General features: G+C 59.0%; 1 protein-coding gene across 3 annotated transcripts in view; it reads right to left on the minus strand.

Annotated features, from left to right (window-relative positions):
• Positions 1–28,000, minus strand: part of AGRN (agrin) — a 100,751-nt gene that overhangs the window by 43,683 nt on the left and 29,068 nt on the right. For all 3 annotated transcript variants that reach the window (XR_010082820.1, XR_010082821.1, XM_063417333.1), the window contains 6 exons: positions 20,206–20,253; positions 15,246–15,461; positions 14,038–14,259; positions 10,971–11,195; positions 9,012–9,218; positions 629–850 (listed from right to left, as the gene is read on the minus strand). Coding sequence is in view for 1 of the 3 variants with exons in the window: in XM_063417333.1 (XP_063273403.1) it covers positions 629–850; positions 9,012–9,218; positions 10,971–11,195; positions 14,038–14,259; positions 15,246–15,461; positions 20,206–20,253 (1,140 nt within the window). In the remaining 2 variants the exon portion in view is untranslated. The remainder of the gene's footprint in view (positions 1–628; positions 851–9,011; positions 9,219–10,970; positions 11,196–14,037; positions 14,260–15,245; positions 15,462–20,205; positions 20,254–28,000) is intronic.

Below are 28,000 nucleotides of genomic sequence, written 5' to 3' on the forward strand. Positions count from 1 at the left end.
CCTGCCCTGGAGGATAACAAACCACAACAAAACAACAACAAAACAACAATCCCAGCCCAAATCTGCCCACAGGGCCCCTCATGCTTCGTCCTGGTGTCCCTTTTGAGGAGGCAGACCATGAACAACAACAAAACAACGACAAAAGAAACAACAACAAAAGAACAACAAAATCACAACAAAAGATCCATCTCCAACACAAATCTTATCAAAGGCCCCTTGTCTTGGATGCTGACGTCATTTTTGAGGACACAGCCACCACCAGCTTGTCCCTTACCACCATTGTGCCAGACACCAATGTCCCTTTTGAGGACAATGTCCCTTTTGGGGACACAACCACTGTCACCACCACCCCCCAGCTGTCCCTCACCACAGGGCCCCTGGTGGCACACGCCAATGTCCCTTTTGAGGACAATGTCCCTTTTGGGGACACTGCCACCACCCCCCCGGCTGTCCCTTACCGCAGGGCCCCTTGTGGCACACACCAATGCCCTTTTGGGGACAATGTCCCTTTTGAGGACAACGCCAGCACCACCACCGCCACCCGCCCGTCCCTTACCACCAGTCTCCTTGTCCTTTATCTCGATGTCCCTTTTGAGGACACCGCCACCGCCCCCCGGCTGTCCCTTACCGCAGGGCCCCTTGTGGCGCACGCCGATGTCCCTCTGCAGCAGGCAGGCGGTGGCGCGCAGCTCGCAGGGGTTGCCGTAGGTGCGCAGGTCGGTGCCGCACACGGGGTCGTAGCGGCCCTGGCACTGCTGCTGGCACTCGCACACGGGCTCGCGGTTCTTCACCACGCAGCCGGCGCCGAACGCGCACTCCACGCCCAGGCAGGGGCTGGGCGCGCCCAGGTCTGCGGGGAGACACGGCGGTTAATGAATTGTTAATTATCAGTTATTGGTTTATGTGTTTTTATCATTTTTTGAATTGTTGGTGGATGGAGATTCGTGTATGAACTGTTAAGAGGTGTTAGCAGCAGTGTGTGGCAAAAGCTGATGGGCAAAAAATACGTGTTTTAATATATTTTTTTATATTTATAAATATTTATATACAATATAAAAATATATCGAATGTATGTTTATATTAGATCAATTAGATTAACATATCTAATATCCAATAATATATATTAGATGTTTATATTAGATATTAGATATTATTAGATATTAGATATATATTAGATATTAGATATATATTAGATATATATTCTATATAGAATATATATTAGATATTAGATATCTATTAGATATATTAGATAACATTAGATATTAGATAACATTAGATATTAGAAAACATTAGATATTAGATAACATTAGATATTAGATAACATTAGATATTACATAACATTATATATTAGATAACATTAGATATTATTAGCTATTAGATATTATTAGATATTATAATATTGCGTTCAACAGTATTTTATTTAATTTTTTTTTTTCAATTTGATTCTGTTTGTAATACTTTACGACTTGGGTAGTAAATTGAACAAATACTTGTATAGTTCAATAACGTAATTCGTAATATTTTTGATTTTTGTAATGCTTAATTCGATTTTTTTTGTTGTTTTTAAGGGTAGATAAATTGTGACATTTTTGCTTGCTGCTGCCAGTCATTTTGTTTTGGTTTTGATGATGATGGTTTGAGCTGTTACTTTTAATGTTGTGAAAATTGGTTTTGGAGATTTATAGGGTCACAAAAATTTATTTGATTATTAGTAAAGGATTTGTTTTTGATGTGTTTTATTGCAATATGAGATTATATAATTGTATTATTTTCTTACTATTGTAAGATAAAATGATTATGTTATTACACGATGGTGTGAATGTTTTTGTTGGAAGGTTTTAGTTATATTTAAGGGGTTTTTGGGGTTTTTTTGGTTTCTGAGCGGAGCAGGGTGTGCCAGCCCAGCCCCTGTCCCCTCCGTGCCACCCCAGCATGGTCCCCACGCGTGGCAGGGTCAGGGGTGGGCAGCAGGGACGGGATCTCCTCCCCACACCAGGAACAGGATCCCACCTCGCCCTGGCCAGAAATGGGGGCGCAGCACCGGCAGAACCTTCCAGAAAGCTCCCGGGGAGGGTTCCCTTCCCTGGGACCCCCAAAAATCCCGAGGGGCTCCCCAGGAGGAGCCGGCTGGAGAGGACACGCTCGGTTCCACCCATCCCACCCCATCCCATCCCATGGATCCCATCCCATCCCATTATCCCATCCCATTATCCCACCCTATGGATCCCACCCCATCCCATCCCAGGGATCCCATCCCAGGGATCCCATCCCATGGATCCCAGCCCATGGATCCCAGCCCATGGATCCCAGCCCAGCCCAGCCCAGGGAGCTGCTGTGGGGTGGGACGGGGACATTCCCTGTCCTTCCCTCGGCCCAGTCCTCAGGAATGGACCCCGGCAGTGCCCCGAGCCTTGGGGGGATCACCCTGGCCCTCGGGGGGATCCCCCTGAGCCCCCGAGGGATCCCCCTGAGCCCCACTGGGATCCGCCCGAGCCCCCGGGAGATCCCCCCGAGCCCCCGAGGGGATCCCCCCGAGCCCCCGAGGGGATCCCCCCGAGCCTCCGAGGGGATCGCCCCGAGCCCCACTGGGATCGCCCCGAGCCCCCGAGGGATCCCCCTGAGCCCCTGAGGGATCCCCCCGAGCCCCACTGGGATCCCCCCCAGCCCCGCCGGGGCAAAGTGCCAAACAGCCCGTGCCAGCAGACAGCCCATGCCAAGCCATGCCCTGGCAGCAAAAGCTGAGAGGTCAAAAAACACTTCAAATGTACTGGAATTGGAAAATAGTTTGGGTTCTGATTGTGATGGTAACATCTGTACTGCCTCACCCTTCACGTGAGACCGAAAATGGAATAAAAGCTGTCTCAGCTGCCCCATCAGGGACAACCCGACCCTGCTGGCAGGGACATCCCAGGGGTTCACCCCAGCTCCCAACCAAGAATTCCCGCAGGAATCCCCCCCTGCACCAGCCAGGAGCCAGGGAAGGAGCGGCCGTGCTGCTGGGACAGACAGACAGACAGGCTGGGGACAGACAGACAGGCTGGGGACAGACAGACAGACAGGCTGGGGACAGACAGGTCCTGGTGACCCTCCGGGGGGGCTGGCACAGGGACAGGACACCAGGGAGGGGTGACACGGACACAGGACGAGGACACAGGCAGGGACAGAGGATGCGACAGGAGCAGACACAGAGCACAGAGCTGGGGAAGGGCCTGGGCACCCCCCTGTCACCAGCACCTCGGTGGCACCTTGGTGGCACCTTGGTGACACCTCCAGCCAGGCGGGGAAGGGCCCGGGAACGGCAGGAGCGGGATCTGCCCCTCTGGGAAGCTCCAAGTCACAGCCTGGAGCTGAGGGTGTGCGAAGGAACGGGGGGAGAACAGAGATTTCCCGGGGTTTTTCTGATTTTGAAGCCTGTGTGTTCCCTCTGTCACCTCTCTAATTGTTCAATCGAGCTGTCAGCCTCAGAACCAGTCACTAATTGGGTTTTGCTCTAACTTTCTTGGAAAAAAATCCTTCCCGTGCTAAAGCAGCACAGCTCAGGCACAAGGACACGACTCCAGCCCCGCTCCAGCTCTGTCCCTGCAGCTCTGAGCTCTTCCCAAGGACCAGGAATTGCTCCCCGGGGTGCTGCCCCTGTTTGGTTTCCCTGTTTTGCCCCCAAACCAGGTTCTCCCCACGCACAGACGCCGCTCCCACGGGGAAATCCCCTCTGGACAGGATTTTCCTGGGTGTGGAGCAAAGATCATCCCTGGTTTGAGGCCCTCGGGAATGGGAGTGGGAGCACAGGGAGGGCCAGCCCTGATGGAGAACCCAGCCCTGTCCTCCCCCAGCAGGAAAACGCCGTAGATGCAGCACGTGGAATTCCCAAATCCCTGGAAATATCCCAAATCCCAGCCTGGAATATCCCACATGCAGCACATGGAATTCCCAAATCCCTGGGAATATCCCAAATCCCAGCCTGGAATATCCCACATGCAGCAATGTGGAATTCCCAAATCCCAGCCTGGAATATCCCACAGGCAGCACGTGGAATATCCCAAATCCCAGCCTGGAATATTCCACATGCAGCAATGTGGAATTCCCAAACCCCAGCCTGGAATATCCCAAATCCCAGCCTGGAATATCTCACATGCAGCACGTGGAATTCCCAAATCCCAGCCTGGAATTCCCAAATCCCAGCCTGGAATATCCCACATGCAGCAATGTGGAATTCCCAAATCCCAGCCTGGAATATCCCACAGGCAGCACGTGGAATATCCCAAATCCCAGCCTGGAATATTCCACATGCAGCAATGTGGAATTCCCAAACCCCAGCCTGGAATATCCCAAATCCCAGCCTGGAATATCTCACATGCAGCACGTGGAATTCCCAAATCCCAGCCTGGAATTCCCAAATCCCAGCCTGGAATATCCCACATGCAGCAATGTGGAATTCCCAAATCCCAGCCTGGAATATCCCACAGGCAGCACGTGGAATATCCCAAATCCCAGCCTGGAATATTCCACATGCAGCAATGTGGAATTCCCAAACCCCAGCCTGGAATATCCCAAATCCCAGCCTGGAATATCTCACATGCAGCACGTGGAATTCCCAAATCCCTGGAAATATCCCAAATCCCAGCCTGGAATATCCCACATGCAGCACGTGGAATTCCCAAATCCCAGCCTGGAATTCCCAAATCCCAGCCTGGAATATCCCACATGCAGCAATGTGGAATTCCCAAATCCCAGCCTGGAATATTCCACATGCAGCACGTGGAATTCCCAAATCCCAGCCTGGAATATCCCAAATCCCAGCCTGGAATATCCCACATGCAGCACGTGGAATTCCCAAATCCCAGCCTGGAATATCCCAAATCCCAGCCTGGAATATCCCAAATCCCAGCCTGGAATATCCCAAATCCCAGCCTGGAATATCCCAAATCCCAGCCTGGAATATCCCAAATCCCAGCCTGGAATATCCCACATGCAGCCTCGGGCACCTCCAGACATCTCTGGGGGGGTTCGGCACCGATTTTGCTGCGGGTGGGAGCAACGAGGACCTGCTGAGCTGGGCTTTAATCCCGGCCTGCTTTGATCCCTGCTCTGTCCTGGAGGGAGGGAAACTGAGGCACGGGGAAGGCCAAAGCCTCTCTCTGCACCCCTGGGTGATTCCAGGTGTGATCCTTCACCTGAGCTGAGCCTGGAATGCTCCAGGAGCGAGCAGGGATGGTGGGAGGGTCAGAATTGCGGGATAATTTAAGATCCCTCCAACCCAAAGCTTCCGTGGCTCTGAGCAGACACCCAACCAAGCCCGGGCATGCGAGAATCCCAAATTCTGAGAAATCCTGGGAAAACCGAGCTCCCCTGCCAGCCCAGCCCGCAGGGAAGAGGCACCGAACCCATCAATGAGTCCCTGGGACACCCAGCGAGCTCCGGCACCGCTCCACAGGGAAACATCCCCAGGGAGGAGCCCCAGGAGAGGCAGCCGGGACCCGCGTGGAGCCCGGGGACAAGCAGGACACAGCCGGGACAGCGCAGGGACGGGCGGCACAGCCCCGGGGAGGGGAAGCCGGGGGGGTCAGTGGGGATTTAGGAGAGGGAGGATCAGGCAGGAGCATCCAGAGGGACGCAGCAGCCCCAGGAGGAGCTGGCTGAGGAGCAGGGGGCTGCCAGCACCCACCTCTGCTCCCTCTCTCCTCTGCCTCCGAGGAACGGCACAAGAGCCCGGCAATTCCCGCTCCGGCAGGCAGAGTTTGGGGCGAGGGGGGGGACAGAGCCCGGGGCAACCTCTCCGTCCTGGGGGGCTCTCGGGCCAAACTAGAGAGAGGTGGGAGCAGTGAGAGGAGGCCAGGAGAGGCCACGGAGAGGAGGGGCAGAGCCCCGCTGCCAGCAGAGGTGTCCCGGCACGGAGCAGGAGGGTGGTGCCAGGACAGAATTCCTTCCTCCACACAGGCAACACTGTAAAACACAAGACACAGAGCAAACAGGAAAGAGAGACAGAGAAAAAGAGAGAAAGAGAGAAAGGAGAGCAGAGAGAGGCAGGGAGGAAAAGACAGATACAGCTACAGACACTTTCCTTCTTTCTTTCCTTCCTTCCTTTCTTCTTTCCCTCCTTCCTTCCCTCCTGGCAGCCTCGCCCCATCCCCTCTCCCTCAGCTGCAGCTCTGAGCAGGATTCAAAACAAGGCTTGGACGATTTTGTTTGGCTTTGCCAGCCAGCCCTGGCTGCTGGAGAAGCAGCAGGAGCTCAGGGTTTGGCAGGCAGGTGCCTGTGAGGGGTTAAAAAATCACCCAGCCCCTCCCCGGCTCCCTGCATCCTCCAAATTCCCGCAGCACCCGGAGCTCAGGGCTTCTCCTTTTCCATCCCAGAGCTGACAGGGATTAAAAAAAACCCTGCTCACACCTCCAGGGGCCGGGCTCCAGGGGGATAAAAAAAATCCCTGCTCACACCTCCAGGGCTGCCTGGAGTCCTCACAGGCGCTCTGCAACACCAGCTCCTGGTTTTGACTCATTTTCCCGTTTTTTTGCTCCTGTCCCACCGGGATGCAGGAGAGGGAGGTGGGGAGAGGAAGGGCAGGGGCACCAGCACCACGTCCTGCTGCTCCTGGCCCCGTGCCACGGAACATGGCAGGTGATGCTCAGGAGCAGCAGGAATTCCCTGCTCATCCCGGGAATTTGGGACATTCAGCCTCTCCAGAGGGCACAGGTTTGAAGGGAGCCCAGGGCTGTAAAAAAATCCCCCTCCCACAGCTCTTCCCGTAGGGAAGACTCAGGGAATTGAGTCCCAGCCATTCCCCAGCAGGAGCAGGGAGAAATGGATGCTTAAAAATAACAGCTGTGATTATCCTGAGCGGGGTTTTGGGAGCCTGACAAATTCTCCTCCAGCAGCTGGGTCTGGCAGGCTCGAGAGCCTCCAGCAGCAGCACAAAGCCAACAAAAACCCATCCCCACCGTGGGATTGTGATTCCCGAGCACCTCGGGAGGCTCAGCGCAGCTGATACCTGATCAAACACCAGCTTAAAGAACAGGAGAACCATTCCAGAGGCGGAAAAAACCAAACTGAGCTGAAAGGAACCACCTGTAACTCCTCCAAACCAGCGGCTGCTTTAACCCCCTTCACCTCCTGGGGGGCAGAACCTTAAAATTGGGCATTCCCAGCATCCTAAGGATCCAAATCCCCATCCCAGCCCATCCTCCTGAGAAAGGTCCACGGGGGAGCTTCTCCTAGAGACGAGACAAAGACACGGTGAGAGCTCCGGAGAGAGCACAGAGGGAGGAGAGCCCGGCGGAGATGAGGGAAGCAGGCAGGCGTGGAAGGGAGAGCGTGGAGAGGGCGTTTGGAGACTGGCACTACCCCGGGAGGAGCGATGGACGTGGCACGATGGACGTGGCACGATGGACGTGGCACGATGGACGTGGCACGGAGTGAAGGGGATGTGAGGAACCGACAGGACGCCACAGACACGCGGGGGACACACGGACGGGCGTCCCCCGTGTCACACGTAGGACACAGACAGGAGCACGGACACACAGCAGGGCTGCCGGAGGGACAGGGGAACAGCAGAACTCCGGGCTGGCGGCTCGGGGGGCGCCATCTGCAGCTCCCCAGTGTCCCACTGGGAATGCCAAGGGTGGGTGGGGGATCGGCATCCCCACGGGAAAGGGGGGACCAGCATCCCTGTGGGATGAGAGGGACCAGCACCCCCATGGGACAGCATCCCCATGGGACAATTTGGGGATCGGCATCCCCACGGGACAAGGGGGACCAGCATCCCTGTGGGACAACTTGGGGACCCAAGGGATGATTCAGGGACAGCATCCCCATGGGACAGCATCCCTGCAGGACAGTTTGAGCCCCACCACCTCTAAGGGACAATTTGGGGACCACCATCCTTGCAGGACAACTTGAGCACCACCATTCCCATGTGACAATTGGAGCACCACCATCCCTGAGGGACAATTTGAGCCCCACTATCCCTGGGGATGATTTGGGGACCACCATCCCTGTGAAACAGCATCTCCACAGGACAATTCGAGCACCTCCACCCCTACAGGGACAACCTGAGCACCACCAACCCCGGGGACGATTTGGGGACCACCAACCCCGGGGACAATTTGGGGACCTCCATCCCCGTGTGATAACCTGAGCACCACCACCACCCCTAAGGGACAATTCGGGAACCACCACGCCCATATAACAATTGGAGCCCCACCACCCTTGAGGGACAACCTGACCCCCGCCACCCCTAAGGGACAATCTGACCCCCGCCACCCCTAAGGGACAATCTGACCCCCGCCACCCCTAAGGGACAACCTGACCCCCGCTACCCCTAAGGGACAACCTGACCCCCGCCACCCCTAAGGGACAATTCGGAGACCACCACGCCCATGTAACAACTGGAACCCCACCACCCTTGAGGGACAACCTGACCCCCGCCACCCCTAAGGGACAACCTGACCCCTGCCACTCCTAAGGGACAACCTGACCCCTGCCACTCCTAAGGGACAACCTGACCCCCGCCATCCCTAAGGGACAATTCGGGAACCACCACGCCCATATAACAACTGGATCCCCACCACCCTTGAGGGACAATCTGACCCCCGCCACCCCTAAGGGACAATTTGACCCCTGCCACCCCTAAGGGACAATTCGGAGACCACCACGCCCATATAACAACTGGATCCCCACCACCCTTGAGGGACAATCTGACCCCCGCCACCCCTAAGGGACAATCTGACCCCCGCCACTCCTAAGGGACAATCTGACCCCTGCCACCCCTAAGGGAAAACCTGACCCCCACCACCCCTAAGGGACAACCTGACCCCCGCCACCCCTAAGGGACAATCTGACCCCCGCCACCCCTAAGGGACAATCTGACCCCCGCCACCCCTAAGGGACAAACTGACCCCCGCCACGCCTAAGGGACAATTCGGGAACCACCACGCCCATGTAACAACTGGATCCCCACCACCCTTGAGGGACAATTTGACCCCCGCCACCGCTGGCGGCGCCCCGGGGCGGCTCCTCACCGCAGGGCCCGCTGTGCCGGACCGGGATGTGCTCCTGCCGCCGGCACTCGGCCCTGCGGCGCTCGCAGTCGCTGCCGTAGGTGCGGCCGTCGCGGCCGCACAGGGGCCGGAAGGCTCCGTCGCAGGCGATGCGCTCGCAGGAGCAGCGGGCGGCGCCGCGCCGGTTCAGGCACACCGCGTTGAAGCCGCACTCGTCCTTGCAGCGATCTGCAGCGGGGATTGCACCGAGCTGGCACCCGGACAGCTCCGGGACACCGGGGCGGGAACGGGGTAAAAATCGCGTTTGTGTCATTGCTGCTGAACACAAGCAATCGGCAATTCCCAGGGAAGGTGTTTTGGGGATTCTCTTGGTGAAAAAGGCAGATTGTGCGTGTGGCTCTACGCAGATATTTACTATATGTAATATGCTAGGTAGAAAAGTTATGCAATATTAACATTTTAATAATATAGTAAATGTAGTTTTTAACATTGAGTCTAAGGAAGAATTGTGTGTAAGGTATTTTTCCTTAGCTCAAGAGAAAAGAGAAGATAACCCGGAGGTTTCTGCATAGAGACAACAATTACAACAAGAAGAAAAACCCCTCTTGGATTTTTCAGAGGGAAAGATCTCCCTGAATCCACAGAAACCACCCTGGTCAAGCCAGACCCCAAAACGCCAAAGGTTTAGCATAAGGCTCTTGGCAAACGGGTTTTTCTTAGATAAAATATGCATAATCATTAAAGTTTGTCCTCAAAAATAAAGAGATTTCTCCCTAACAGGACCCTTCTCCCTGCGAGCCTTTGGAGAGGAGAGGGGACGGCAGGCCCGGGCTACCTTTGCTCTTATTGTCTCATTATTTGTCCTGTCTCTGAAAACTTTTTGAACTTTTCTTATTGTATTAATTTTTTTGTAACCAATTTTTATTCTTTATTAAATTCTCATAAATTTCAAAAAGCGAGTGATTGGCGTTTATCACATCTTTAACGCCACGATCTGTGCTGAGGATTTGTGCTTTAACACAGGGTTAAAGGGTGGGAAAGAAATGCGCGATAAATCAGTAAAAACCACCTAAACAACCCCAGAATCGAGAGGTTTGAGGGACAGGTAAAATCCCTTTCATTAACCAACAGAGTAATTAACAAGAAAGCTGTTAACCAATTAAAGCTGCCCTCGAGGTTTGTAAACACTGTATAAAAAACAGATGAGGCCATAATAAAGGAGCCCCCTGAAAACTCGATACTCTTTAAATTTACCTCAAAATTTTACCTCTAAGTTTTATCTCACTTCAAAATAATAATAAAAAATGTTTCGTATTATTAATTTTTTTATGGTTATAAACGCTTTATTTGTTAAATAAATCGTTTATTCTGCTTTTCTCTAAAAATATTTTCAGGGATGAGGCAGCCACAGCTTCTGGGCGACCTCCCACCGTCCCAAAATCCCATCCCAAACCGCCTAAGACAGCTCGAAATCCAAATCACGAGACAGGAAATGGAATAAAAATCCGGAAATGGAATAAAAGTGTTTAAAACGCCTCTCGAGGGCCCCATCTCAAAGTAAAAAAAAAAAAAAAAAAATTAAAAATAAATAAAAAATAAATTAAAAAAATTTAAAATAAATATATAAATATCAAATTAAAGAATAAAATTCAAAAATAAAATAAAATAAAATTCAACAATAAAATAAAATTCTAAAAATAAAATAAAATTAAATTCAACAATAAAATAAAATTCTAAAAAAATAAAATTAAATTAAATTAAAAAATTAAAAAAATTAAAAAATAAAATAAAAAATAAAAAAATTAAAAAATTAAAAAATAAAAAATAAAAAATAAAATAAAATAAAAAATAAAATAAAAATAAATAAAAAATTAAATTATAAAATAAAATAAAATAAAATAAAATAAAATAAAATAAAATAAAATAAAATAAAAATAAAATAAAATCGATGTTTTAAACTGACTGAAAGGAGGCACTCACCCTGCTGCTGGCACTCCCCCGAGCGCACCTTCTGGATGTCCATGCCGCGGATGGCGGCCGAGCGCCCCATGGCGCACTCGCTGCCGTAGGTGACGCCGTCGTCCCCGCACACCGGGGCCGTGCCCGGGGCGCAGCCCTCGGGCCGGGGCAGCAGCTCCGCCCGCCGCGTCCGCGGGTTCACCCGGCACACCCGGCCCGGCTCGCTCGGAACGCCCTTGCAGGGGTCTGGGGGAGGGAGGGGGATCGGGGGGTCACTGCCTGCCCCGGGCCGGGGGTCAATCCCTGAACCCCGAGCCGAGGGTCAATCCCTGCCCCCGAGCCGGGGGTCAATCCCTGCCCCCGAGCCGGGGGTCAATCCCTGCCCCCGAGCCGGGGATCAATCCCTGCCCCCGAGCTGGGGATCAATCCCTGAACCCCGAGCCGGGGGTCAATCCCTGAGCCCCCGAGCCGGGGATCAATCCCTGCCCCCGAGCCGGGGGTCGCTCCCTGAACCCCGAGCCGGGGATCAATCCCTGAGCCCCCGAGCCGGGGGTCAATCCCTGCCCCGGGCCGGGGGTCAATCCCTGCCCCGAGCCGGGGGTCGCTCCCCGAGCCGGGGGTCAATCCCTGCCCCGGGCCGGGGGTCGCTCCCCGAGCCCCCGAGCCGGGGGTTCCCAGGCTCTGCTCCTTCCCTGAGCCCCTCCCCAGTGCTGGAACCCTGGGAATGGAGAGCTTCAGCCTTCCTTCCTTTGGGCTTTCTTTCCTTCCTTTTGCCTTCTTTCTCCTCCTTCCTTCCTTTCTTTTGCCTTCCTCTTCCTCCTTCCTTCCTTTTGCCTTCCTTCCTCTTCCATCCTTCTTTTTGCCTTCCTCTTTCTTCCTTTTGCCTTCGTCTTCCTCCATCCTTCCTTCTGCCTTCCTTCCTCCTCCTCCTTCCATCCTTTTGCCTTCCTCTTCCTCCTTCCATCCTTTTGCCCTCCTCTTCCTCCATCCTTCCTTTTGCCTTCGTCTTCCTCCATCCTTCCTCCTCCTCCTCCCTTCCTCTGAGCCCCTCACCGTTTCCCAAGGCAGCAGCGCTGGGATAAACTCCGATCTCTGCCCTTCCTCCCATCCTGAGCTGCCCCCCTGCCTCTGCCCCGACCCACACAAACCCCCCGGCCCCAAGGAACGTCTGCGGATCCTGGGGGCTCCCACCCCGCTCTTCATCCCTCCCAGGCTCCCCAAAGTCCTGCAGGAGCCCTGGAGGGAGCAGGGCCCCAGGCTGCCGTGCCCCACAGCTCTAATCCAGGTTTAGGCTCTAAGCTGGGTTTATCCGTGAGCCGAGCTCCCCTCAGCACTCCAGAAACAGGGACAAAACTGGGGCTGGCTGCTCCTAATCCCGAAGGGCTTTTCCCTGCCTTGCCAAGCAGGCACCTGGAGGGATCAGCGCCTGGCAGAGGCTTTAATTCCAGGAGCTGTTTGGGAATGCTCCAATTCCAGGAGCTGTTTGAGATGCTTTGATTTCAGGATGCTCTAATTCCAGGAACTGTTTGGGATGCTCTAATTCCAGGAACTGTTTGGGATGCTCTAATTCCAGGAACTGTTTGGGATGCTCTGATTCCAGAATATTTTCATTCCAGGATCTGTTTGGGATGCTGTAATTCCAGGATGTTTTAAATCCAAAAGCTGTTTAGGATGCTTTAATTCAAGGATATTTTAATTCCAGGAGCCATTTGAGGAGCTCCAATTCCAGGATCTGTTTGGGATGCTTTAATTCCATGAGCTGTTTGGGAAGCTCTGATTCCAGGATATTTTAATTCCAGGATCCCTTTGGGAAGCTCCAATTCCATGAGCTGTTTGGGAAGCTCCAATTTCAGGATGTTTTAATTCCAGGATCTGTTTGGGAAGCTCCAACTCCAGGATATTTTAATTCCAGGATCTGTTTGGGAAGCTCTGATTCCATGAACTGTTTGGGAAGCTCCGACTCCAGGATATTTTAATTCCAGGATCTCTTTGGGAAGCTCCAATTCCATGAGCTGTTTGGGAAGCTCCGACTCCAGGATATTTTAATTCCAGGATGTGTTTGGGACCCCAGCAGGGGCAGCAGGAGCCAGAGGAGGCGGCAGATGCTGGAATCGCTCCGGGGTCAGCGGGGCTGGAGCACGAACAGCCCGAGGGAGGGAAGCGCTGCCTGCTCCGGGCTGGGGTCTGTCACCCACCGTGACCTCCGGCTGTCCAGAGTGACCTTGTACTGCCCAGAGTGACCTTTCACTGCCCAGAGTGACCTCACACTGCCCAGAGTGACCTCACACTGCCCAGAGTGACCTCACGCTGCCCAGAGTGACCTCACGCTGCCCAGAGTGACCTCACGCTGCCCAGTGTGATGACCTGGTACTGTCCAAACTGACCTCACACTACCCAGAGTGACCTGGTACTGTCCAGAGCGACCTCACACTGCCCAGAGCGACCTTTTGCTGCCCAAAGTGCCCAGTTTGTGCCCACCCAGACCTTCCTGCTGCCCAAATCCCCCCCTTCCTGCCCAAAACCCCCCTTTTCCTATCCAAACCTCCCCATTTTCCTCCCCATTTTCCTCCCCATTTTCCTGCCCCATTTTCCTACCCCAAACCCCCCATTTTCCTGCCCCAAACCTCCCCATTTTCCTCCCCAAACCTCCCCATTTTCCTCCCCATCTTCCTGCCCCAAACCTCCCCATCTTCCTGCCCCAAACCTCCCCATCTTCCTGCCCCAAACCTCCCCATCTTCCTGCCCCAAACCTCCCCATTTTCCTGCCCCAAACCTCCCCATTTTCCTGCCCCAAACCTCCCCATTTTCCTGCCCCAAACCTCCCCATTTTCCTGCCCCAAACCTCCCCATTTTCCCGCCCCAAACCTCCCCATTTTCCCGCCCCAAACCTCCCCATTTTCCCGCCCCAAACCTCCCCATTTTCCTGCCCCAAACCTCCCCATTTTCCTGCCCCAACACCTCCCCATCTTCCCCCCCAACCCCTCCTCCCCAACCCCTCTTCCCCCCATCACCCCACCCCCGGGCGGGCAGATTTTTAACCCCCTCATCCCCGGGACATTTCCACCCCTTTCCCCCCCCTCCTCCTCACCGCAGGGGCCATCGAACTTCTTGAAGACGTTCTCCTGCTTGTCGCAGGCGTGCTTGTGCAGGTGGCACAGGCTGCGGTAGTCGCGGCCGTCGCTGCCGCACACGGTGCTCTCGGTGCCACCGCACGACGCCGGGCACACGCACTTGGCCGCCTGCCCGTCGGCAGAGGGGACGCAGGTGCTGCCAAAACTGCAGGTGACCTCTGCACAGGGGTCCTTGGAGCCTGGGGGGACACGGGAGGGGGCACGGAGCAGGTGAGAGCCTGGCACGGGACGTGCTCCTGTTCCTCTCATGGGATAATCCCGATATATCCTGATATTCCCCAGTTCCACCCCTCCAAACACCCCAATCCTGCAGCAGTGGATGATTTTCCACCAGCCTCCATGAATTCCTCAGAGCCTGAGGGACAGGGGAAGGCACAGCATGGGTGACAGCCCCGTTCCTCTCATGGGATAACCCCGATATATTCTGGTATTCCCCAATTCCACCTCTCCAAACACCCCAATCCTGCAGCAGTGGGTGATTTTCCACCAGCTGCAGTGAATTCCTCAGAGCCTGAGGGACAGGGGAGGGCAGCCCTGTCCCCACCCCCAGCCATGCCCCGAGATGTCCCTGTCCCCAAGCCCTGTCCCTACCCCCAGCCATGCCCCGCTGTGTCCCCCAGTTCTGTCCCCACGCCCCAGCCGCGCCCCACGGTGTCCCCAGCCCCGTCCCCACCCACAACCACCCCCTGTAGTGTCCCTGTCCCCCAGCCCTGTCCCCACCCCCAGCCGTGCCCCACGGTGTCCCTAGCCCCAAACTCACCCCCAGCCACCCCCTGTAGTGTCCCTGTCCCCCAGCCCTGTCCCCACCCCCAGCCACGCCCCACGGTGTCCCCAGCCCCGTCTCCACCCCCAGCCGTGCCTCGTGATGTCCCCAGCCCTGTCCCCACCCCCAGCCGCGCCCCACGGTGTCCCCAGCCCTGTCGCCACCCCCAGCCGCGCCCCACGGTGTCCCCAGCCCTGTCGCCACCCCCAGCCGCCCCCTACGGTGTCCCCCAGCCCCATCTCCACCCCCAGCCACACCCCATGGTGTCCCTGTCCCCAAGCCCTGTCCCCACGCCCCAGCCACGCCCCACGGTGTCCCTGTCCCCCAGCCCTGTCCCCACTCTTCAGCCACCCCCCGCGGTGTCCCTGTCCCCTTGGGGACACGCCAGCACTGCCCACTCACCGCAGGGTCCCTTGCTGACCACCTTGATCCTCCTCTGCTGGTTGCACTGGGCCCGCTCCAGCTCGCACTCGTTGCTGTAGGTGGAGTGGTCGGAGCCGCACACCGGGGCCACCACGGGGGGACAGGGACCCTTCCTGCACACGCACGAGGCCCGGCCCGGCTCCGAGGGGCTGCGCTCGCACACGGCCCCGAAACCGCACAGCATCCCCCGGCAGCCTGCGGGGACAGGAGGGACATGGGGACACAGGGACAGCCTGTGGGGACAGGACAGCCTGTGGGGACAGGGGACAGCCCGGGGGGACAGCCCGGGGGGACAGCCCGGGGGGACAGCCCGGGGGGACAGGGGACAAGAGGGACATGGGGACACAGGGACAGCCTGCAGGGACAGGACAGCCTGTGGGGACAGGGGACAGCCCGGGGGGACACAGGGACAAGAGGGACATGGGGACACAGGGACAGCCTGCAGGGACAGGACAGCCTGTGGGGACAGGGGACAGCCCGGGGGGACACAGGGACAAGAGGGACATGGGGACACAGGGACAGCCTGCAGGGACAGGACAGCCTGTGGGGACAGAGGACACCACAGGGGACAGCCTGTGGGGACAGCCCACGGGGACAGCACAGCCCGTGGGGACAGGGGACAGCCCGTGGGGACAGGGGACAAGAGGGACATGGGGACACAGACACAGCCCGTGGGGACAGGGGACACCACAGGGACACACAGGGGACAAGAGGGACATGGGGACACAGGGCCAGCCTGCAGGGACAGGACAGCCCGTGGGGACAGGGAACAGCCTGTGGGGACAGGGAACAGGGGACAGCCCTGGGGGACAGGGGACAGGGGACAGCCCGTGGGGACAGGGGACAGCCCGTGGAGACAGCCTGTGGGGACAGGGGACAGCCCGGGGGGACAGGGGACAGGGGACAGCCTGTGGGGACAGGGGACAGGGGACAGCCCGGGGGGACAGGGGACAGCCTGTGGGGACAGCCCGTGGGGACAGGGGACAAGAGGGACATGGGGACACAGACACAGCCCGTGGGGACAGGGGACACCACAGGGACACACAGGGGACAAGAGGGACATGGGGACACAGGGCCAGCCTGCAGGGACAGGACAGCCCGTGGGGACAGGGAACAGCCCGGGGGGACAGGGAACAGCCCGGGGGGACAGGGGACAGCCCGGGGGGACAGCCCATGGGGACAGGGGACAAGAGGGACATGGGGACACAGGGACAGCCCGTGAGGACACAGGAACAGGGACAGCCTGCAGAGACAGGGGACAGCCCGTGGGGACACAGGGACAAGAGGGACATGGGGACACAGGGACAGCCTGTGGGGACAGGACAGCCTCTGGGGACAAGGGACAGCCCGTGGGGACAGGGGAAACCACAGGGACACACAGGGGACACGGGGACAGCCTATGAGTACAGGGGACATGGGGATACAGGGGGCACCACAGGGACAGCCCATGGGTACAGGGGACAGGGATGGAGTGGTCCCAGAGAAGGGGGAAATCGGATTTTTGGGAAAGATTTTTCCCACCCCAGAGGGTGTCAGGCGCTGGAAAAGGCTCCCAGAGCTCCGGGAGTGTTTGAGAACGCTCCCAGGGGTGCAGGATGGTCCCTGGGCCGTGCCCAGCACCCTCCTGGGAGGAACTTTTCCCCAAAATCCAACCTAAACCTCCCCTGGCCCAGCTCTGCCTCACAGGGACAGGGCAAGGAGGGAGGTGACAGGAGAGGAGCCTCGGGGAGCCCATCCTCAGCAGGAACAACAACTCCAGGACAATTCCACCCGGGAACGGCCGGGGCCAGCCCGGGAACGGCCGGGGCCGCCCCAGAGCTGTGCCCACACCGGCCAGGCCCCCTCCTCAGCAGCCCCTAACGAGCAGAGCCTCGTCAGCAGCGCAGCCCGGCCTCTCCCCGAGCAGGAGCTGCCAGGGCAGATGGCTCCAGCTCCACCTCCCCGCCTCCAACGGCGCCTGCAGATGTCCAGAGGGGCTGGAACTGGGCTGGAGGGGCTGGAACTGGGCTGGGGAGACTGGAAATGGCCTGGGGGAGGCTGGAACTGGGCTGGAACTGGGCTGGAGGGGCTGGAACTGGGCTGTCTCCCCAGCCCCCGGCACCGAGGGAAGAGCGGGGATGCATCACCCCGTGCCCAGCGCCGCTCCCGGAGGTGGCGAGGGCACTTTTGGGGCTCCCCCGAGGGAATTACTGCCCGGGCCGGGCATTAATTACCGCCAGGGCCGGGCATTAATTACCGCCAGGGCCGGGCATTAATTACCGCCAGGGCCGGGCATTAATTACCGCCAGGGCCGGGCATTAATTCCGCCCGAGCGAGGCGCCCGTTGCCATGGAGAGCCCCGGCCCAGCCCCGCTCCATCCACATCCACCGCATCAGCGAGCCGGGAGGAGCCCCCAGCCCGGGGAGAGCCCGGGGCAGGGCTGGGCACTCACCCCGAGCACCCCCGGCACCCCAAAATCAGCGGCGGGAAAAGCCCGGAGCCAGCGGGGCGCGGGGCAGCTGCGGCACAAAGCACAAAGGCTCAGCCGGGCGGCGCTCCGTGAGCCCTGCTGGCCCAGGGACAGCCCCCGAGGGCCGGGGCTGCTCATTGTCACCCATTCCGGGCCGTGTTCCACACCCCAAGCTCCAATTTCGCTCATTTTCACCCATTCCGTGCCCTGCTCCACACGCCAAGCTCCAATTTTGCTCATTTTCACCCATTCTGTGCCCTGTCCCGCCTGCCAGGACACTCCTGATCCTCACCTGGTGCCTCCTTCAGGGCAGGGAGCCCCTTCCTGCACCCCTAAACCTGAGCTGTGGCTTTGCTAGGCTGGACAGGGACCCTGCTCACCCCAAACCTGAGCTCTGGCTTTGCCAGGCCGGACCCTGCTCACCCCAAACCTGAGCTCTGGCTTTGCTCACCCAAACCCGAGCTCTGGCTTTGCCAGGCGGGACCTTCCTCACCCCAAACCTGAGCTCTGGCTTTGCCAGGCCGGACCAGGACCCTGCTCACCCCAAACCTGAGCTCTGGCTTTGCCAGGCCGGACCAGGACCCTGCTCACTCCAAACCTGAGCTCTGGCTTTGCCAGGCCAGACCCTGCTCACCCCAAACCCCAGCTCTGGCTTTGCTCACCCAAACCCCAGCTCTGGCTTTGCCAGGCCGGACCAGGACCCTGCCCAGCTTTGGGAGGGAGGGGAAGGTTCCAGGTTTTTCCATCCCTTTACCCCGGCCTCAGAGCAAGCTCTGGGCAGGATCTGAGAGCTCCTGAGCAAAGCTCAGCCCAAGCCCAGCTCTTCCCAAGCTCAGCCTTGCCCAAACCTGCCAGGGCTGCCCAGAACCACCTCAAACCCATCCCAGGGATGAGGAGAACTCACCCAGCACGGCAGAACCAGCAAACCCCATCCCCCGGCAGGGCCCCTCTTCCTTCCCTGTCCCCCAAAAACCCCTCCTGAACCCCACACCGGGAATTTTCTGCCCCAGAACCGGCACTTCCCACCCCCTGTGGGAGCTCCGGGGATCTTTTGGAAGCCTGGCATCTGCCTGGGCCGGGCTGTGAACGTTTGGGAGCCCTCAGCAAGGAGCTCCACCTACGTGGGGTTTTATTTTTCGCTCGAGATGCCTTCCCTGGGCCAATTATAGATTAATCACATTTTATCTGGCATCCTTCACTCCCCCACCCCCGGCAGAGGAGGCAAAAAAAAAAAAAAGGGAAAAAAATTAAAAAAGCAACAAGCAGGTTGTGAATTGGCTGCTGTTCTCTTATCTGTGCACGTGAAGGGGGGAAGCGCCTGCCAGCCAAGGCAGGGGGGCTCAGCCCGGTTTTTAAAGGGAACAAAGCTCCTGTGATGGTTTTATCTCAGCCCGGGCTTGCCTGTCCTGCTTCCAGCAGCTCCTGAAGCCGCTGGCTGATAAGAACCTCACCAAAAAAAACCCAAAAAAAATTACAAAAAAACCTCCAAAGTTCCTCCTGTGCGAAAGCAGAGGAAAGAGGGGAGAGAAAATCCAGGGAAAATGCAGGAAATTCAGGTGCTGCCAGACCTCTCCCAGCCCTGCCCTGCTTCCAGCCTGGAAAATCCCTGGGGAAAGGGAAAACTGAGGGACAGCTGCCCTCGCTCCTCACTCAAACCCTGCAACCCTGCCAGGCTGGGCTGGCTTGGAGGGATCTTAAATCCCAAACGCACCCAGGGATCAGTGGGGTCAGGAGAGGGGTTTTTCCCTGAGGGAAAGGCCTTTCCCATTTTTCCAGAGGAAAAGGCCATTCCCCTTTTTCCCAGAGGAAAAAGCCATTCCCATTTTTCCAGAGGAAAAGGCCATTCCCACTTTTCCAGAGAAAAAGGCCATTCCCTTTTTCCCTGGCCTGAAGAAAAGGCCATTCCCATTTTCCCTGGGGGAAAAGCCATTCCCCTTTTTCCAGAGGGAAAAGCTATTCCCTTTTTCCCTGAGGAAAAAGCCATTCCCCTTTTTCCCTGGCCTGAGGGAAAGGCCATTCCCTTTTTTTCCCTGAGGGAAAGGCCATTCCCATTTTTCCTGAAGAAAAGGCCATTCCCTTTTTTCCTGAGGAAAAGGCCATTCCCTTTTTTTCCAGAGGGAAAGACCATTCCCATTTTCCCTGAGGGAAAAGCCATTCCCCTTTTTTCCCTGAGGGAAAAGCCATTCCCCTTTTTCCAGAGGAAAAAGCCATTCCCCTTTTTTTTCCAGAGGAAAAAGCCATTCCCATTTTCCCTGAGGGAAAAGCTATTCCCTTTTTTTCCAGAGGGAAAGACTGGCCCAGGAGAGGCTGCCCCTGTCCCCCCCTGTCCCCAGGCCCCCCCTGTCCCCAGGCACTCCTGTCCCCAAGCCCCCCCTGTCCCCAAGCCCCCCCTGTCCCCAGGTCCCCCCTGTCCCCAGGCCCCCCCTGTCCCCAGGCCCCCCCTGTCCCCAGGCCCCCCCTGTCCCCAGGCCCCCCAGCCCTGCACTCACCATCCCGCGGCGTCGGCGGCGTCTGCGTGAAGTAACTGTTGGGTTTGTCTGCAAGAAAACAAAAACCACGGAGCTGCCTCGGGCTGCCCTCCCCTCCCCAAGCCCCCAAACCCCTCTGGGGACCGGGTTCAGCCGGGTTTGGCTCCCAGGAGGAGCCAGGAATGCCAGGAGCTGCTCTGGGAACGGAGGGAGCGTCTCCGGCAGGGCTGGGATCGGCCTCAGCCTGCCCTGCCCCATCTCCCGGGGGCTGTGAGGCCCCAAACTCACACCTGAGGCCCAGGGGTCACCCCCAAACTCACACCTGAGCACCAGGGATCACCCCAAACTCACACCTGAGCACCAGGGGTCACCCCCAAACTCACACCTGAGGCACAGGGATCACCCCAAACTCACACCTGAGGCACAGGGATCACCCCAAACTCACACCTGAGGACCAGGGATCACCCCAAACTCACACCTGAGGCACAGGGATCACCCCAAACTCACACCTGAGCACCAGGGATCAGCCCAAACTCACACCTGAGGCCCGGGGATCACCCCAAACTCACACCTGAGGCACAGGGGTCACCCCCAAACTCACACCTGAGGCACAGGGATCACCCCCAAACTCACACCTGAGGCACAGGGATCACCCCCAAACTCACACCTGAGGCCCAGGGATCAGCCCAAACTCACACCTGAGGCCCAGGGATCAGCCCAAACTCACACCTGAGGGCCAGGGGTCACCCCAAACTCACACCTGAGGCGCAGGGATCAGCCCAAACTCACACCTGAGGCCCAGGGGTCACCCCCAAACTCACACCTGAGGCCCAGGGATCACCCCAAACTCACACCTGAGCACCAGGGATCACCCCAAACTCACACCTGAGCACCAGGGATCAGCCCAAACTCACACCTGAGGCGCAGGGATCACCCCAAACTCACACCTGAGGCGCAGGGATCAGCCCAAACTCACACCTGAGGCCCAGGGGTCATCCCCAAACTCACACCTGAGGCCCAGGGATCACCCCAAACTCACACCTGAGCACCAGGGGTCACCCCAAACTCACACCTGAGCACCAGGGGTCACCCCCAAACTCACACCTGAGGCGCAGGGGTCACCCTAAACTCACACCTGAGGCCCAGGGGTCACCCCAAACTCACACCTGAGCACCAGGGGTCACCCCAAAGTCACACCTGAGGCACAGGGATCACCCCAAAGTCACACCTGAGGCACAGGGATCACCCCAAACTCACACCTGAGGCCCAGGATTCACCCCAAAGTCACACCTGAGGCACAGGGATCCCCCCAAACTCACACCTGAGGCCCAGGGGTCACCCCAAACTCACACCTGAGCACCAGGGATCAGCCCAAACTCACACCTGAGGCCCAGGGGTCACACCTGAGGCCTGTGGATCACCCCAAACTCACACCTGAGCACCAGGATTCACCCCCAAACTCACACCTGAGCACCAGGGGTCACCCCAAACTCACACCTGAGGCCCAGGGGTCACCCCAAACTCACACCTGGCCAGGATCCAGCCCCACAAAGGGGGAGGAAGGGACAGCAGGGTGCCCCGGGTGTGACCAAGCAGGGCTCCCCTGCCACCCCCCTGTGCTCAGGGACCTCATCCAGCACTCAGGCTCCAAAACCCCTCCCCTGCTGAACGGGAACCACCCAAAAACCGGGATTTGGGACGGGGCCAGGGCAGCGGGGCCGGGCTGGGGCAGAGACAAGCCCAGCCCAGGCTCCATCGCCCAGCCCAGCCCAGGCTCCATCGCCCAGCCCTGCTCCCGGAGGTCCCCCCGAGCTCTCCGGGGTTTGTTCCCCAGCCCTGCTCCCGGAGGTCCCCCCGAGCTCTCCGGGGTTTGTTCCCCAGCCCTGCTCCCGGAGGTCCCCCCGAGCTCTCCGGGGTTTGTTCCCCAGCCCTGCTCCCGGAGGTCTCCCCGAGCTCTCCGGGGTTTGTTCCCCAGCCCTGCTCCCCCAGGAGGGGCTGCACAGCCCCGGGCCGGGCTGCAGGGTTTGCCTGCCCTCCGGGGGCGTTCCCGGGGCTGGGCAGGGCAAAGGCAGCGCTGGGTGGTGGAAAATCGTCAGCTGAGCGGGCAGGAGGGGACAGGAACACCTGGGGGCACCCACACCCAAGGGTGGGACCGACCCACCCCGGCTGCGCCAGGGATCAGATTAACAGCAAACCTCAGGGGGGAAAAAAACCAAACCAAAAACACCCAAAACAAAACACCAAACAAACAAAAAACCCACCAAAAACCCAAACAAACAAACAAACAAAAACCCAAAACAAAAGCCCCAAAACAAAACACCAAGCAAACAAAAAACCCATCAAAACCCCCAAAAAAAACCCAAAAAAACCCCCCAAAAAATTAAAAAACCCAACAAAAAAACCAAAACAAAAAACCCAAAACAAAAAACCCAAAACAAAATACCAAGCAAACAAAAAATCCCCACCAAAACCCCAAACAAACCAAACCAACAACCCCCAATCCAAAAACTCATTTTGCTGATTCCTCAGAGCAGGGATCCTGGAGCAGCCCGGGGGCCTCATTTCCCTCATTTCTGGGGCTCCAAGGTTTCCTGGGAATGGGGAGCAGCAGAACCCCTCGGCCAGGGCAGGACCCCCGGGAGCACTGGGGGACCCCTGCCCTCCCTCCTCACCCAGAGGGGTCCTGCGTCCCTCCTCATCCTCCTCACCCTCAGGGATGTGCTGCAGGCCTCAGGGAGAAGCCACAAACACATCTGAGGGCCAGGAGACTTTTTTTCCATTCCCTTCTTCCCTGAGGGAAAGGCCATTCTCTTTTTTACCCTGATGGAAAGGCCATTCCCTTTTTTCCCTGAGGGAAAGGCCATTCCTTGTTTTCCCGGAGGAAAAGGCCAGCCCAGGTGAAGCTCCCCCTGTCCCCAAGCACACCCTGGGCACAGGGGCCCTGTTCTGCACCCTTCCCAAACCCTCACATCCCCTCAGATCATCTCCTGCCACCATCTCCTTCCCAAATCCACATCCCCCTGGATCTCCTGACCCCCACCAGCCCTTCCCAAACCCTCACACACCCTCGGGATCATCTCCTGCCACCATCTCCTTCCCAAATTCACATCCCCCTGGATCATCACGCTCATCTGCCCTTCCCAAACCTTCAGATCTCCCTGGATCTCCTGCCATCAGCCCTTCCCAAATCCTCACATCTCCTGGGATCATTTCCTGCCACCAAACCCTTCCCAAACCCTCAAATCACCCTGGATCTCCTGACCCCAGCCCTTCCCAAACCCTCACATCCCCTCGGGATTGCCTCCTGCCACCAAACTCTTCCCAAATCCACATCTCTCTGGATCTCCTGACCCCCACCAGCCTTTCCCAAATCCTCACATCCTGGATCATCTCCTGCCACCAAACCCTTCCCAAACCTTCAGATCTCCTGGATCTCCTGACCCCCACCAGCCTTTCCCAAATCCACATCCCCCTGGATCATCACCCCCACCAGACGTTCCCAAAGCCTCAAATCACCCTGGATCTCCTGACCCCTCGCCCTCCCCAAAGCCTCACATCCCCCTGGATCATCTCCTGCCATCAGCCCTTCCCAAATCCTCACACACCCTCGGGATCATCTCCTGCCACCATCTCCTTCCCAAATCCACATCCCCCTGGATCATCACCCCCACCAGACGTTCCCAAAGCCTCACATCTCCTTGGATCTCCTGACCCCCATCAGCCCTTCCCAAATCCACATCCCCCTGGATCATCTCCTGCCACCAAACCCTTCCCAGCCCCTCCCTGGATCACCTCCAGGATTTGGGATTTGCCTGCTGGCAGCAGCAGCAGCAGCAGGTGGGAGCCGCCTCCACAGCCCCGCTCCCCCTTCCCACCGGGGAAAATGGGGCAGAACCACACGGGGAACTCCCAACCCCCAAACCCATCCTGAAAGAGCCGAGCTGGAACCCCCAAACCCCGCCCTGCCCCGGCAGGGACACGCACAGTTATTGAGGAAGAGCAGCACGGCGAAGCCCAGCGTGGAGGTGGCCAGCAGGATGAGGCAGATGTTGCAGGGGATCATGAAGTACCGAACCACCAGGGACACCTTGTGCTGGTACAGCCGGTCCCGCTCCAGCGCCGCGGGCGCCATGGGGTGCTGGCACGCTGTCATGCCGGGCTGTCACCGCCTGTCCTCCGGGCTGTCACCGCCCTGCCCGCCGGGCTGTCACCGCCCTGCCGCCCGCCGGGCTCGCATGGATCCCCGCCCTGGCCCCACGCGTGTTCCCGGCAGTTTTAAGTTTTCCCGGAGGGTCCCATCCCGCCTGGCTGGGGGCACCTTCAGGGGTTTGTGGCCGGCGGTGCCATGGCACAGGGGACAGCCTGGGGACAGCCTGGGGACAGCCTGGGGACAGCCTCGGGCACGCAGGGACTCAGCCAGCCCCCGGCCCAGCCCGCCGGGGGTCGATCCACGCAGGGAGAGAACAAAAACCCCGGCGCCGAGCGAGCGCTCCAAATCCGCGGCGGAGCCCGGCAGGACGAGCAGGTGGCGGCGGTGGGGATGTCACAGCGGTGACAGAGCTGGGACAGCGACAGCGACAGCACGGAGCGCTGCCAGGCTCGGGAATGGCCCTGTCCTCCGGGATATTCTCAGATCCTCGGGATATTCTCACTCCCAGATCCTCGGGATATTCTCTCAGATCCTCCGGGATATTCTCTCAGATCCTCCGGGATATTCCCAGATCCTCCGGGATATTCTGTCAGATCCTCCGGGATATTCTCTCTCCCAGATCCTCGGGATATTCCCAGATCCTCGGGATATTCTCCCAGATCCTCGGGATATTCTCTCTCTCAGATCCTCAGGATATTCTTTCTCTCTCTCGCATCCGCGCCGGCCTCGCTGCGGGAGCGCGGAGCTGTCCAGCGGCTCCTGCAGCCCTGACCCTCCCGCGGTCCTCGCAGCTGGGAGCAGCCCAAAATCCCGGGAAAAGCCCAAAATCCCGGGAAAAGCCCAAAATTCCACGAGAAGCCCAAAATTATGGGGGCAGCCCAAAGATTCCAGGAGAAGCCCAAAATTCCGGGATCAGCCCGACGATTCCAGGAGCAGTCCAAGGACTCCGGGAGCAGCCCAAAATTCCGAGAGAAGCCCAAAATTCGGGAGCAGCCTAAGGATTCCGGGAGAAGCCCAAAATTCCAGGAGCAGCTCAAGGATTCCAGGAGCAGCCTAAGGATGCCGGGGGCAGCCTAAGGATTTCAGGAGCAGTCCAAAATTCCGGGGGCAATCCAAAATTCCGGGGGCAGTCCAAAATTCCGGGGGCAGTCCGAAATTCCGAGAGAAGCCCAAAATTCCGGGAGCAGCCCCAAATTCCGGGGGCAGCCCAAAATTCCGCGAGCAGCCCAAAATTCCGGGAGCAGCCCGAGGCGCAGCTCAGTCGCGCCCCGCTCCAGCCGGAGGCAGCCGCTCCCTCTCGCCCTCGCAGGCTCCTCTCAGCTCCGCGCCGGCTCCATCCCCTCTCCGCCCCTGCCCAGCCGAGCCCAGCGCCGGCTCCCCTGCACCTCCCCGAGCCTCGGGCCGGCGGGAGGGGGCCCGGCCGGGCCCACCGGGCACGGGCACGCCGGGCGGAGCGGGCCCGTGCCCGCCTCACGCCGCTCGGACATGCCGGAGCCGCCCGGCGGGATCGCAGCTCCGCCCGGAGCCCGGCATGGAGCGGCGGCCGCGCCGGGAGGACGCACGGACGGACGGACGGACGGATGGACGGACGGGTGGGACGCTGGATCCTTAATGCCGGTGGTCTCCGTGCGCCCCCCGCGCGGGGAAGGCGCCGCGCAGCATCAGACAAGGGAGCGGCAGCGCGGAGCGAGCCCGGAGCGCCCTCCCCACGCCCCGGAGCCTCCCCCCTCCCTCCATCCCTCCCTCCCTCCGCCCCTCGGCTCGACCCCGGCGAGGGGCGGGGGAGCGCGGCGAGCCCCTCCGAGCGCTCGGCCGCCAACAAAGGGGAGCGGGGGCGCAGGGGCGCGGCGCGGACAAAGAGCGGGGGGCGCGCAGCAGCCGCGCCCTCCCCGCCTCCGGCAGCGCAGGGCAGGGCGGGGGGACCCCCCCAGGACCCCCCGGGATGTGCAGGGAAGGGTGGGAGGGGGTGGGGGCTCGGCTCGGCCCAGCCCTTCCGAGCCGCCGGGGGGCGGGGAGAGCGCTCGCTCCTCTGCCGGTATCGCCCACCCCCCTCCCCGAGAGACCCCCGGGGACGGCGGAGCCACGGGAAGAGCAGCAAAAAAACCCCAAACCCGGTTATTATTGTTTTTCCGGGCGTTTTCGGCGCGGGAGGGGCTCGGGCCGGGCGCAGCGTCCCCAGGAGCAGCAGGAAAAGGGAGCGGGGATGGCAGCGCTCCCTCCCCGCGGCTCCCGCCCTTCCCCGGGCCGGTGCCGCCGGCAGAGCGGGGTCAGGGCCACGAGCAGAGGTCCAACAATGGGGTGAGAGCCCGGGCAGGGATCCCCGGGGCCGAGACACAAACCCAGGAGCTCTCGCTGCTCTCCCCGGGGTGGGGGCGCTGCCAGGATGCGTCCCTGGCACAACACCAGGGCCCACCACCTCCCTTTTTCCTCCCCTGGCTCTGGGATGGCATTTTTGGGGCACCAGGAGCTGCTGGGTCCCTTCTGAGCCACCCCGGCCGAGCTCTCCTGGCCAGGGGCAGCTCCGGGGGATGCAAGAGAACCCCCCAAGGGGGTCACAGCGGCTCTGCCACTCCGGGGGCAGGGTCACCACCCAAAGAACGGGGCTGGGGCACTCCTGGGGGTCTCCCCTGTCCCTCGAGGGCCCTCCAGCCCCTCACAGGGCAGGGGGCGCTGGGAGGGCTGGGGGAGGCTCCGTGAGGGGCGGTTCCTGCCCTCTCCAGGAGGGGAGGGGAGCTCAGCCCCCTCCTGCAGCCCCCACACGGATCCAGGAGCCGCCCCCCTCCCTCTGGGGTGTCTGGGGGCCGTGGCTCCACCGAGGGGGAGCTGCTCCGAATTCCTGCTTCCCACGGGATTCCTGCTTCCCACGGGATTCCTGCTTCCCACGGGATTCCTGCTTCCCGCTCCTCCAAAAGGCTTGGGAGAAAAAAAAAAAACCACCTTTGCCAGGGGCAGGTTCCCCTCCCAGGCCTCCCAAGGATCCTTCCCTCACCTTGGCAACCCTCCCGCAGCCCCAGGGACACGAACATCCCGGGGGCCACCCACGGGGACACGCAGGGGACACCGGGTGCTCCTTTAGGGCACCCCTGGAGCCCGCAGAGGGGTGGGGTGGGCACAGGTTGCCCCCCAGCCACGCCACGGAGCCCCCCCTGCTCCTCTGTGCAGTTCCAAGGGAGGAGAAAAGCAGAGAAAGGAGGGGGAAAACCCAGGTGATGTCCTGGGGATTGCTCCTCTTTAAACCTGCCCTGCTCCCTGCGTGATTCTGCTGCTCTGCACCCTCCAGTGCCTTGTCCTGCACCCTCCCAGTGCCCCCTGCACCCTCCCAGTGCCCCTTCCTGCACCCTCCCAGTGCCTTCTCCTGTACCCTCCCAGTGCCCCCTGCACCCTCCAGTGCCTCCTGTACCCTCCCAGTGCCTCCTGTACCCTCCCAGTGCCTCCTGTACCCTCCCAGTGCCCCCTGCACCCTCCCAGTGCCTTCTCCTGCACCCTCCCAGTGCCTTGTCCTGCACCCTCCCAGTGCCCCCTGCACCCTCCAGTGCCTCCTGTATCCTTCCAGTGCCTCCTGTACCCTCCCAGTGCCTTCTCCTGTACCCTCCCAGTGCCCCTTCCTGCACCCTCCCAGTGCCTCCTGTACCCTCCCAGTGCCTTCTCCTGCACTCTCCCAGTGCC

The sequence above is a fragment of the Prinia subflava genome, chromosome 21, assembly GCF_021018805.1.
Source record: "Prinia subflava isolate CZ2003 ecotype Zambia chromosome 21, Cam_Psub_1.2, whole genome shotgun sequence".
In the NCBI taxonomy this organism is placed as follows: Eukaryota; Metazoa; Chordata; class Aves; order Passeriformes; family Cisticolidae; genus Prinia; species Prinia subflava.